We start from the raw sequence: 12500 nt of genomic DNA, 5'->3' as shown, positions 1-12500 counted from the left end.
CGTCAGTTGGCGGGTCTGTTGTATAGGACTGAGATCTCCTGGACACGATACAACCGTTATTAGACACGTCAGCAGACGTGTGTAACCTGACTGGGTGTAACGGTGTGTAACCTGACTGGGTGTAACAGTGCGTAACCTGACTGGGTGTAACGGTGTGTAACCTGACTGGGTGTAACGGTGTGTAACCTGACTGGGTGTAACGGTGCGTAACTTGACTGGGTGTAACGGTGCGTAACCTGACTGGGTGTAACGGTGTGTAACCTGACTGGGTGTAACCTGGCTGGGTGTAACGGTGTGTAACCTGACTGGGTGTAACCTGGCTGGGTGTAACGGTGTGTAACCTGGCTGGGTGTAACGGTGTGTAACCTGACTGGGTGTAACGGTGTGTAACCTGGCTGGGTGTAACGGTGCGTAACCTGACTGGGTGTAACGGTGCGTAACCTGGCTGGGTGTAACGGTGCGTAACCTGACTGGGTGTAACGGTGTGTAACCTGGCTGGGTGTAACCTGGCTGGGTGTAACGGTGTGTAACCTGACTGGGTGTAACCTGGCTGGGTGTAACGGTGTGTAACCTGGCTGGGTGTAACGGTGTGTAACCTGACTGGGTGTAACGGTGCGTAACCTGGCTGGGTGTAACGGTGCGTAACCTGGCTGGGTGTAACGGTGTGTAACCTGGCTGGGTGTAACCTGGCTGGGTGTAACGGTGTGTAACCTGGCTGGGTGTAACGGTGCGTAACCTGGCTGGGTGTAACGGTGCGTAACCTGACTGGGTGTAACGGTGCGTAACCTGGCTGGGTGTAACGGTGCGTAACCTGGCTGGGTGTAAAGGTGTGTAACCTGACTGGGTGTAACGGTGTAACCTGACTGGGTGTAACGGTGCGCAACCTGACTGGGTGTAACGGTGCGTAACCTGACTGGGTGTAACGGTGTAACCTGACTGGGTGTAACGGTGCGCAACCTGACTGGGTGTAACGGTGCGTAACCTGACTGGGTGTAACGGTGCGTAACCTGACTGGGTGTAACGGTGTGTAACCTGGCTGGGTGTAACGGTGTGTAACCTGGCTGGGTGTAACGGTGTGTAACCTGGCTGGGTGTAACCTGGCTGGGTGTAACGGTGCGTAACCTGGCTGGGTGTAAAGGTGTGTAACCTGACTGGGTGTAACGGTGTGTAACCTGACTGGGTGTAACGGTGTTTAACCTGACTGGGTGTAACGGTGCGTGACCTGACTGGGTGTAACGGTGTGTAACCTGACTGGGTGTAACGGTGCATAACCTGACTGGGTGTAACGGTGTGTAACCTGGCTGGGTGTAACGGTGTGTAACCTGACTGGGTGTAACGGTGTGTAACCTGACTGGGTGTAACGGTGTGTAACCTGACTGGGTGTAACGGTGTGTAACCTGACTGGGTGTAACGGTGCATAACCTGACTGGGTGTAACGGTGTGTAACCTGGCTGGGTGTAACGGTGTGTAACCTGACTGGGTGTAACGGTGTGTAACCTGACTGGGTGTAACGGTGTGTAACCTGACTGGGTGTAACGGTGCGTAACCTGACTGGGTGTAACCTGGCTGGGTGTAACGGTGTGTAACCTGACTGGGTGTAACCTGGCTGGGTGTAACGGTGCGTAACCTGACTGGGTGTAACGGTGCGTAACCTGACTGGGTGTAACGGTGTGTAACCTGACTGGGTGTAACGGTGTGTAACCTGGCTGGGTGTAACGGTGTGTAACCTGACTGGGTGTAATGGTGCGTAACCTGGCTGGGTGTAACGGTGCGTAACCTGACTGGGTGTAACGGTGCGTGACCTGACTGGGTGTAACGGTGCGTAACCTGACGGGGTGTAACGGTGCGTAACCTGGATGGGTGTAACGGTGCGTAACCTGACTGGGTGTAACGGTGCGTAACCTGACTGGGTGTAACGGTGTGTAACCTGACTGGGTGTAACCTGGCTGGGTGTAACGGTGTGTAACCTGACTGGGTGTAACGGTGCGTAACCTGACTGGGTGTAACGGTGCGTAACCTGACTGGGTGTAACCTGGCTGGGTGTAACGGTGTGTAACCTGACTGGGTTTAATGGTGCGTAACCTGACTGGGTGTAACCTGGCTGGGTGTAACGGTGTGTAACCTGACTGGGTGTAACGGTGCGTAACCTGACTGGGTGTAACGGTGCGTAACCTGACTGGGTGTAACCTGGCTGGGTGTAACGGTGTGTAACCTGACTGGGTGTAATGGTGCGTAACCTGACTGGGTGTAACGGTGCATAACCTGACTGGGTGTAACGGTGTGTAACCTGACTGGGTGTAACGGTGTAACCTGACTGGGTGTAACGGTGTGTAACCTGACTGGGTGTAACAGTGCGTAACCTGGCTGGGTGTAATGGTGTGTAACCTGACTGGGTGTAACGGTGTGTAACCTGGCTGGGTGTAACTAACGGTGGGTAACCTGACTGGGTGTAACCTGACTGGGTGTAACGGTGCGTAACCTGACTGGGTGTAACCTGACTGGGTGTAACCTGACTGGGTGTAACCTGACTGGGTGTAACCTGACTGGGTGTAACGGTGTGTAACCTGACTGGGTGTAACGGTGCGTAACCTGACTGGGTGTAACCTGACTGGGTGTAACCTGACTGGGTGTAACCTGACTGGGTGTAACCTGACTGGGTGTAACGGTGTGTAACCTGACTGGGTGTAACGGTGCGTAACCTGACTGGGTGTAACCTGACTGGGTGTAACGGTGCGTAACCTGACTGGGTGTAACGGTGTGTAACCTGACTGGGTGTAACCTGACTGGGTGTAACCTGACTGGGTGTAACGGTGTGTAACCTGACTGGGTGTAACGGTGCGTAACCTGACTGGGTGTAACCTGACTGGGTGTAACGGTGCGTAACCTGACTGGGTGTAACGGTGTGTAACCTGACTGGGTGAACTCTTTTTGTGATTCCAGCTGAAGGACACGAAGTCAGCTGACCAGAAGTCAACGTTACTCCACTTCCTGGCTGCAGTGTGTGAGGAGGAGTTCCCAGAGGTCACCAAGTTCTCAGACGACCTGCAGCACGTTGACAGAGCCAGCCGAGGTAGGAGACAGAAACACACAGCCAGCAGAGATCGACACCTACATTTAAATGTCTGCCGTGTCCGAAATGTCCCCGGATTCCCTTTTCCTGAGCTATATTCAAATGCCAGTATGCATTCTACAACCGGCAATAGGAACAATATGATAACACAACAACTGATAGCAGTAGCTAACCTCTGTAGCTAACTAGCCTGCTAACATCTTAAGCTAACTAGCCAGCTAACCTATGTAGCTAACTAGCCAGCTAACCTATGTAGCTAACTAGCCTGTTCCCCTCTGTAGCTAACTAGCCAGCTAACATATGTAGCTAACTAGCCAGCTAAACTATGTAGCTAACTAGCCAGCTAAACTATTTAGCTAACTAGCCAGCTTACCTCTGTAGCTAACTAGCCAGCTTACCTCTGTAGCTAACTAGCCAGCTAACCTCTGTAGGTAACTAGCCAGCTAACATCTGTAGCTAACTAGCCAGCTAACCTCTGTAGCTAACGAGCCAGCTAACCTCTGTAGCTAACGAGCCAGCTAACCTCTGTAGCTAACGAGCCTGCTAACCTCTGTAGCTAACGAGCCAGCTAAACTCTGTAGCTAACGAGCCAGCTAAACTCTGTAGCTAACGAGCCAGCTAACCTCTGTAGCTAACGAGCCAGCTAACCTCTGTAGCTAACGAGCCAGCTAACCTCTGTAGCTAACGAGCCAGCTAACCTCTGTAGCTAACGAGCCAGCTAACCTCTGTAGCTAACGAGCCAGCTAACCTCTGTAGCTAACTAGCCAGCTATCCTCTGTAGCTAACTAGCAAGCTAACCTCTGTAGCTAGCCAGCAAGCTAACATCTGTAGCTAGCTAGCAAGCAACGCAAAAGCGATTGCATAAATCTAGCCAAACAAAACATAAATATTCTAAACATTAGCTAGCTGGTTAGCATTTATGAGTCCAGAAAACACCTTCCTCACACGCTAGGAAAGTCTCTCCTCCGACGTTACAATGAAAAGGTTCCTCTCGGTCACAAAACCCGTTTTCTGGAGACTTGTGGGAGGAGTGCGGATGACGTCGCCCCTCTGTATTTGCCTTTTGTGGCCTGATTGTGTCTCCAGACGGAGGAGAAATCCACACACAACACATCCCCCTGACCGCCTTCTGAAGTGGTCAAACAGATCTGAACACAATCCCACCACAAAGAGACTGTTGTGCGTTCACACCCGTCTTGTCAATGTGACCTTCGTATTCTGAAAGCAGAAGTCACATTTAAGTGTCAAGTGGTGGACACGACCCCAGAAGCATCTTTTCATATGGCCTCTCATGTATTCACTCACGGTACACATCATTATATATAATATATACACACACACAAACACACACACACACACACACACACACACACACACACACACACACACCCTCTTGTATTCAACACACAGGACATTACAGTAAACACTAGAGCTGCTGAGTGGATGAAATATTATTATCAGATGTAAAAGCTATTACCCAGCAGACCTAGAGACACTGTGTCACCCAGCAGACCTAGAGACACTGTGTCCCCCACCAGACCCAGAGACACTGTGTCCCCCAGCAGACCCAGAGACACTATTACCCAGCAGACCCAGAGACACTGTGTCCCCCAGCAGACCCAGAGAAACTATTACCCCAGCAGACCCAGAGACACTGTGTCCCCCACCAGACCCAGAGACACTGTGTCCCCCACCAGACCCAGAGACACTGTGTCCCCCACCAGACCCAGAGACACTGTGTCCCCCAGCAGACCCAGAGATAATGTGTCCCCCAGCAGACCCAGAGACACTGTGGTCCCCAGCAGACCCAGAGACACTGTGTCCCCCAGCAGACCCAGAGACACTGTGTCCCCCAGCAGACCCAGAGACACTGTGTCCCCCACCAGACCCAGAGACACTGTGTCCCCCACCAGACCCAGAGATACTGTGTCCCCCACCAGACCCAGAGACACTGTGTCCCCCAGCAGACCCAGAGACACTGTGTTCCCCACCAGACCCAGAGACACTGTGTCCCCCACCAGACCCAGAGACACTGTGTCCCCCACCAGACCCAGAGATACTATTCTCTGGTTCTCTCTCTCTCTCTCTCTCTCTCTCTCTCTCTCTCTCTCTCTCTCTCTCTCTCTCTCTCTCTCTCTCTCTCTCTCTCTCTCTCTCTCTCTCTATCCCCTGCCCCAGACTATTCTCTCTCTCTCTCCCCCCAGACTATTCTCTGGTTCTCTCTCCCAGAATCCCCTGTTGTATCGTAGTGTTCCTGTCGTATCTGCAGGTCTTCCAGGCAATATGACTGCTGGGCTGTGTCTCCGTCTGATTGGAGGATTAGAGGCAGCATGGAGCCCAGTAGTACTCTCTACATCCATCACTGACTATCTCTGTAAACACACACATAGACTTGCAAAAAACACACTTACACACACAGTCTCACACACACACACACAGTCTCACACACACACACACACACAGTCTCTCACACACACACACACACAGTCTCTCACACACACACAGTCTCACACACACACACACACAGTCTCACACACACACACACAGTCTCACACACACACACACACAGTCTCACACACACACACACACACAGTCTCTCACACACACACACACAGTCTCACACACACACACACTTACACACCTAGAAACATACCACTCTCTCAATTCTATTCAATTTAAGGACTTTATTGTCATGGGAAACATGTGTTAACGTTGCCAAAGCAAGTGAGGTAGATATTATACAAAAGATAAATAAACAATAAAAATGAGCAGTAAACATTACACTCACAGAAGTTACAGAAGAATAGAGACATTTCAAATGTCATTGTATATATACAGTGTTGTAATGATGTACAAATAGTTAAAGTACAAAAGGGAAAATAAATAAACATAAATATGGGTTGTATTTACAATGGTGTTTGTTCTTCACTGTTTTCCCTTTTCTTGTGGCAACAGGTCACAAATCTTGCTGCTGTGATGGCACACTGTGGAATTTCACCCAGTAGATATGGGAGTTTATCAAAATTGGATTTGTTTTGGAATTGTTTATTGATCTGTGTAATCTGAGGGAAATATCTGTCTCTAATATGGTCATACATTGGGCAGGAGGTTAGGAAGTGCAGCTCAGTTTCCACCTCATTTTGTGGGCAGTGTGCACATAGCCTGTCTTCTCTTGAGAGCCATGTCTGCATACGGCGGCCTTTCTCAATAGCAAGGCTATGCTCACTGAGTCTGTACATAGTCAAAGCTTTCCTTAAGTTTGGGTCAGTCACAGTGGTCAGGTATTCTGCCACTGTGTACTCTCTGTTTAGGGCCAAATAGCATTTTAGTTTCCTCAGTTTTTTTGTTTGGGGGGGGGTTGGAAGGAAGACTAAGGAACATGGGTCTCTATCGGACCTGGGAGGCTATTCTCACATAAATACATATGCCACTAACGATCGCTCGTTCGGGGAAAAGTAATACATTTTATTGACGTGAAGCTGGCTTCGATAGTTGAGCTGGTGATGTTAGACTCTGGTTTGCACAGTCGAGGTCGATTGTCCTTTGTAGATTATTCCGGGTCGTCGTGGAGATGTTGTGGTTTTCTGCGTTTGCTACCAGCTGCAGTCTGTTAGGCTGTAGTATGTTAGGCTGTAGTCTGTTAGGCTGTAGTCTGTTAGGCTGTAGTATGTTAGGCTGTAGTCTGTTAGGCTGTAGTATGTTAGGCTGTAGTCTGTTAGGCTGTAGTCTGTTAGGCTGTAGTATGTTAGGCTGTAGTCTGTTAGGCTGTAGTCTGTTAGGCTGTAGTATGTTAGGCTGTAGTCTGTTAGGCTGTAGTCTGTTAGGCTGTAGTATGTTAGGCTGTAGTCTGTTAGGCTGTAGTCTGTTAGGCTGTAGTCTGTTAGGCTGTAGTCTGTTAGGCTGTAGTCTGTTAGGCTGTAGTATGTTAGGCTGTAGTCTGTTAGGCTGTAGTCTGTTAGGCTGTAGTCTGTTAGGCTGTAGTATGTTAGGCTGTAGTCTGTTAGGCTGTAGTATGTTAGGCTGTAGTATGTTAGGCTGTAGTCTGTTAGGCTGTAGTCTGTTAGGCTGTAGTATGTTAGGCTGTAGTCTGTTAGGCTGTAGTCTGTTAGGCTGTAGTATGTTAGGCTGTAGTATGTTAGGCTGTAGTCTGTTAGGCTGTAGTATGTTAGGCTGTAGTATGTTAGGCTGTAGTCTGTTAGGCTGTAGTATGTTAGGCTGTAGTCTGTTAGGCTGTAGTATGTTAGGCTGTAGTATGTTAGGCTGTAGTCTGTTAGGCTGTAGTCTGTTAGGCTGTAGTCTGTTAGGCTGTAGTCTGTTAGGCTGTAGTCTGTTAGGATGTAGTCTGTTAGGATGTAGTATGTTAGGCTGTAGTATGTTAGGCTGTAGTCTGTTAGGCTGTAGTCTGTTAGGCTGTAGTATGTTAGGCTGTAGTCTGTTAGGATGTAGTATGTTATGCTGTAGTCTGTTAGGATGTAGTATGTTAGGCTGTAGTATGTTAGGCTGTAGTATGTTAGGATGTAGTATGTTATGCTGTAGTCTGTTAGGATGTAGTATGTTAGGCTGTAGTATGTTAGGCTGTAGTATGTTAGGCTGTAGTATGTTAGGCTGTAGTCTGTTAGGATGTAGTATGTTAGGCTGTAGTCTGTTAGGCTGTAGTCTGTTAGGCTGTAGTCTGTTAGGCTGTAGTCTGTTAGGCTGTAGTATCTTAGGCTGTAGTCTGTTAGGCTGTAGTCGAGGACTCACTTCTTCTTGAGTGATCAATAGTTCAGAGTTCATACCATTTCACGTGTGGCGCAAGCTCTCAACGTTTTCTGGCCTGTAGAAGGACAGCATCCCGGAGTCACCTCTTCACTGTTGACGTCGAGACTGGACAGAGGAACTCTGCCTAGAAGGCTAGCATCCCGGAGTCGTCTCTTCACTGTTGACGTTGAGACTGGACAGAGGAACTCTGCCTAGAAGGCTAGCATCCCGGAGTCGTCTCTTCACTGTTGACGTTGAGACTGGACAGAGGAACTCTGCCTAGAAGGCTAGCATCCCGGAGTCACCTCTTCACTGTTGACGTCGAGACTGGACAGAGGAACTCTGCCTAGAATGCCAGCATCCCGGAGTCGTCTCTTCACTGTTGATGTTGAGACTGGTGTTTTGTGTGTACAATTTAATGAAGCTGCTAGTTGAGGACTTGTGAGGCGTCTGTTTCTCCAACTAGACACTCTAATGCACTTGTCCTCTTGCTCAGTTGTGCACCGGGGCCTCCCACTCCTCTTTCTATTCTGGTTAGAGACAGTTTGCGCTGTTCTGTGAAGGGAGTAGTACACAGCGCTGTACGAGATCTTCAGTTTCTTGGCAATTTCTCGCATGGAATAACCTTCATTTCTCAGAACAAGAAAAGACTGATGAGTTTTATAAGAAAGTCTTTGTTTCTGGCCATTTTGAGCCTGTAATCGAACCCACAAATGCTGATGCTCCAGATACTCAACTAGTCTAAAGGAGGCCAGTTGTATTGCTTCTTTAATCAGGAAAACAGTTTTCAGCTGTGCTAACATAATTGCAAAAGGGTTTTCTAATGATCAATTAGCCTTTTAAAATTATAAACTTGGATTAGCTAACACAACGTGCCATTGGAACACAGGAGTGATGGTTGCTGATAATGGGCCTCTGTACGCCTATTTAGATATTCCATAAAAAATCAGCCGTTTCCACCTAAAATAGTCATTTACAACATTAACAATGTCTACACAGTATTTCTGATCAATTTGATGTTATTTTAATGATCTAAAAATGTGCTTTTCTTTCTAAATGACCCCAAACTTTTGACCGGTAGTGTATGTTGAAGAGGTTGGGGCTTAAACTGCATCCCTGTCTCACTCCCCGGCCCTGTGAAAAGAGAAAAAAAAGTTTTTTTTTGCCGATTTTAACCGCACACTTGTTGTTTGTGTACATGGATTTTATTATGTTCTATGTTTTTCCCCCAATACCACTTTTACATCAATTTGTACAGCAGGTCCTCGTGCCAAATTGAGTCTTAAGCTTTTTTGAAATCAGCAAAGCATGAGAAGACTTTGCCTTTGTTTTGGTTTGTTTGTTAATTAGGATGTGCAGGGTGAATACGTGGTCTGTCGTACGGTCATTTGGTAAAAAAAACAATATGACATTTGCTCAGTACATTGTTTTCACTGAGGAAATGTACGAGTCTGCTGTTAATGATATATGCAGAGGATTTTCCCAAGATTGCTGTTGACTCATATCCCACAGTAGTTATTGAGGTCAAATTCGTCTCCACTTTTGTCTATTGGGGTGATCAGTCCTTGGTTCCAAATATTGGGGGATATGCCAGAGCTGAGGATGATGTTAAAGAGTTTAAGTCAAAGTCCAAAAAGGTTTCTTAACAGCTTCTACCCCGACAAGACTCCTGAATAGCTAATCAAAGGGCTACCCAGACCCCTCTTTTACGCTGCTGCTACAGTCCTCTCTGTTTATTATCTATGCATAGTCACTCTACCTACATGTACATATTACCTAAATTACCTCAACTAACTGGTACCCCCTGTATATAGCCTCCACATTGACTCTGTACCGGTACCCCCTGTATATAGCCTCCACATTGACTCTGTACCGGTACCCCCTGTATATACCCTCCACATTAACTCTGTACCGGTACCCCCTGTATATAGCCTCCACATTGACTCTGTACCGTAACACCCTTTATATAGCCTCCACATTGACTCTGTACAGTAACACCCTGTATATAGCCTCCACATTAACTCTGCACCGGTACCCCCTGTATATAGCCTCCACATTGACTCTGTACCGGTACCCCCTGTATATAGCCTCCACATTGACTCTGTACCGTAACACCCTGTATATAGCCTCCACATTGACTCTGTACCGGTACCCCCCTGTATATAGCCTCCACATTGACTCTGTACCGTAACACCCTGTATATAGCCTCCACATTGACTCTGTACCGTAACACCCTGTATATAGCCTCCACATTGACTCTGTACCGTAACACCCTGTATATAGCCTCCACATTGACTCTGTACCGTAACACCCTGTATATAGTCTCCACATTGACTCTGTACCGTAACACCCTGTATATAGCCTCCACATTGACTCTGTACTGGTACCCCCTGTATATAGTCTCCACATTGACTCTGTACCGTAACACCCTGTATATAGCCTCCACATTGACTCTGTACCGTAACACCCTGTATATAGCCTCCACATTTGTTATTTTACTGCAGCTCTTTAATAATTTGTTTCTGTTATTTTCAATTTATTTTACTTGGCAATTTTGTTCTTAATGCGTTTTTCTTCTTAACGTCTTAAAACATTGTTGGTTAAGGGCTTGTAAGTAAGCATTTCACTGTAAGGTCTACTACACCTGTTGTATTTGGCGCATGTGACTAATATAATTTGATTCGATTTGAGTTGGAATTTGTGGTCTGTATATTTGATCATTTCATTGAGGATTCCATCAACACCACAGGCCTTTTTGGGTTGGAGGGTTTGTATTGTCGTTCATTAAATGTAATTTAGAGAATCCAGTGGGTTTCTGGTCGTCTTTAATAGTTGATTCTAAGATTTGTCTTTTGATCATGTATATGTTTTTGCTGTTTGTTGTTTGTTATCGGGCCATAAAGATTGGAGAAGTGGTTTACCCATAAATCTCTGTTTAGGATAGATATCTCTTCGTGTTGTTGTTTGTTTAGTGTTTTCCAATTTTTGCAGAAGTGGTTAGTCTTATCTTCCTCTCTCTCTATCTTCCTCTTCCTCTCTCTCGCTATCTGCCTCCCTTCTCACTCACAGGGATATTGGTATATTTATCTCTAGTCTGGGCAGAGAGGAGTGAGACAGAGAGAGAGCAGAAGGGAAAGAGAGAAATCTCTGAGACTCAGTGTTTACCATAAGTGTGGTGATTTGATTTCTAAACATCTGTGGAGAATTTCATTTAGAAGCCAGTGATGCTCTCGTATATTCTCTCTCTTCTTGTCTCTCCCTCTCTCCTCTATTCTCCCTCTTCTTGTCTCTCCCTCTCTCCTCTATTCTCTCTTCTTGTCTCTCCCTCTCTCCTCTATTCTCCCTCTTCTTGTCTCTCCCTCTTCTCCCTTTTCCTGTCTCTCCCTCTCTCCTCTTCTCCCTCTTCCTGTCTCTCCCTCTCTCCTCTATTATCTATCTTCCTGTCTCTCCCTCTCTCCTCTATTCTCTATCTTCCTGTCTCTCCCTCTCTCCTCTATTCTCCCTCTTCTTGTCTCTCCCTCTTCTCCCTTTTCCTGTCTCTCCCTCTCTCCTCTTCTCCCTCTTCCTGTCTCTCCCTCTCTCCTCTATTCTCTCTCTTCCTGTATCTCCCTCTCTCCTCTTCTCCCTCTCTCCTCTTCTCCCTCTTCTCTGTCTCTCCCTCTCTCCTCTATTCTCTCTCTTCCTGTATCTCCCTCTCTCCTCTTCTCCCTCTTCCTGTCTCTCCCTCTCTCCTCTATTCTCTATCTTCCTGTCTCTCCCTCTCTCCTCTATTCTCTCTCTTCCTGCCTCTCCCTCTCTCCTCTATTCTCCCTCTTCCTGTCTCAATCAAATCAAACCAAGTTTATTTTATATAGCCCTTCATACATCAGCTAATATCTCGAAGTGCTGTACAGAAACCCAGCCTAAAACCCCAAACAGCAAGCAATGCAGGTGTAGAAGCACGGCGGCTAGGAAAAACTCCCTAGAAAGGCCAAAACCTTGGAAGAAACCTAGAGAGGAACCATGCTATGAGGGGTGGCCAGTCCTCTTCTGGCTGTGCCGGGTGGAGATTATAACAGAACATGGCCAAGATGTTCAAATGTTCATAAATGACCAGCAGGGTCAAATAATAATCAGGAGTAAATGTCAGTTGGCTTTTCATAGCCGATCATTAAGAGTATCTCTACCGCTCCTGCTGTCTCTAGAGAGTTGAAAACAGCAGGTCTGGGACAGGTAGCACGTCCGGTGGACAGGTCAGGGTTCCATAGCCGCAGGCAGAACAGTTGAAACTGGAACAGCAGCAAGGCCAGGTGGACTGGGGACAGCAAGGAGTCATCATGCCCGGTAGTCCTGACGCAAGGTCCTAGGGCCCAGGTCCTCCGAGAGAGAGAAAGAAGGAGAGAATTAGAGAGAGCATACTTAAATTCACACAGGACACCGGATAAGACAGGAGAAGTACTCCGGATATAACCAACTGACCCTAGCCCCCCGACACATAAACTACTGCAGCATAAATACTGGAGGCTGAGACAGGAGGGGTCAGGAGACACTGTGGCCCCATCCGATGATACCCCCGGTCTCTCCCTCTCTCCTCTATTCTCTCTCTTCCTGTCTCTCCCTCTCTCCTCTATTCTCTCTCTTCCTGTCTCTCCCTCTCTCCTCTATTCTCTTCCTGTCTCTCCCTCTCTCCTCTATTATCTCTCTTCCTGTC

General features: G+C 47.5%; 1 protein-coding gene across 1 annotated transcript in view; it reads left to right on the top strand.

Annotated features, from left to right (window-relative positions):
• Positions 1-12500, top strand: part of LOC139532996 (protein diaphanous homolog 3-like) — a 255078-nt gene that overhangs the window by 32414 nt on the left and 210164 nt on the right. Inside the window, exon 6 of the mRNA XM_071331142.1 lies at positions 2941-3070. Coding sequence (XP_071187243.1) covers positions 2941-3070 — 130 coding nt within the window. The remainder of the gene's footprint in view (positions 1-2940; positions 3071-12500) is intronic.

This window comes from Salvelinus alpinus, chromosome 10 (assembly GCF_045679555.1).
Source record: "Salvelinus alpinus chromosome 10, SLU_Salpinus.1, whole genome shotgun sequence".
Taxonomy (NCBI): Eukaryota; Metazoa; Chordata; class Actinopteri; order Salmoniformes; family Salmonidae; genus Salvelinus; species Salvelinus alpinus.
The sequence above is the reverse complement of the archived record's forward strand: the minus strand, read 5'-3'. Positions and strand labels throughout refer to the sequence as shown.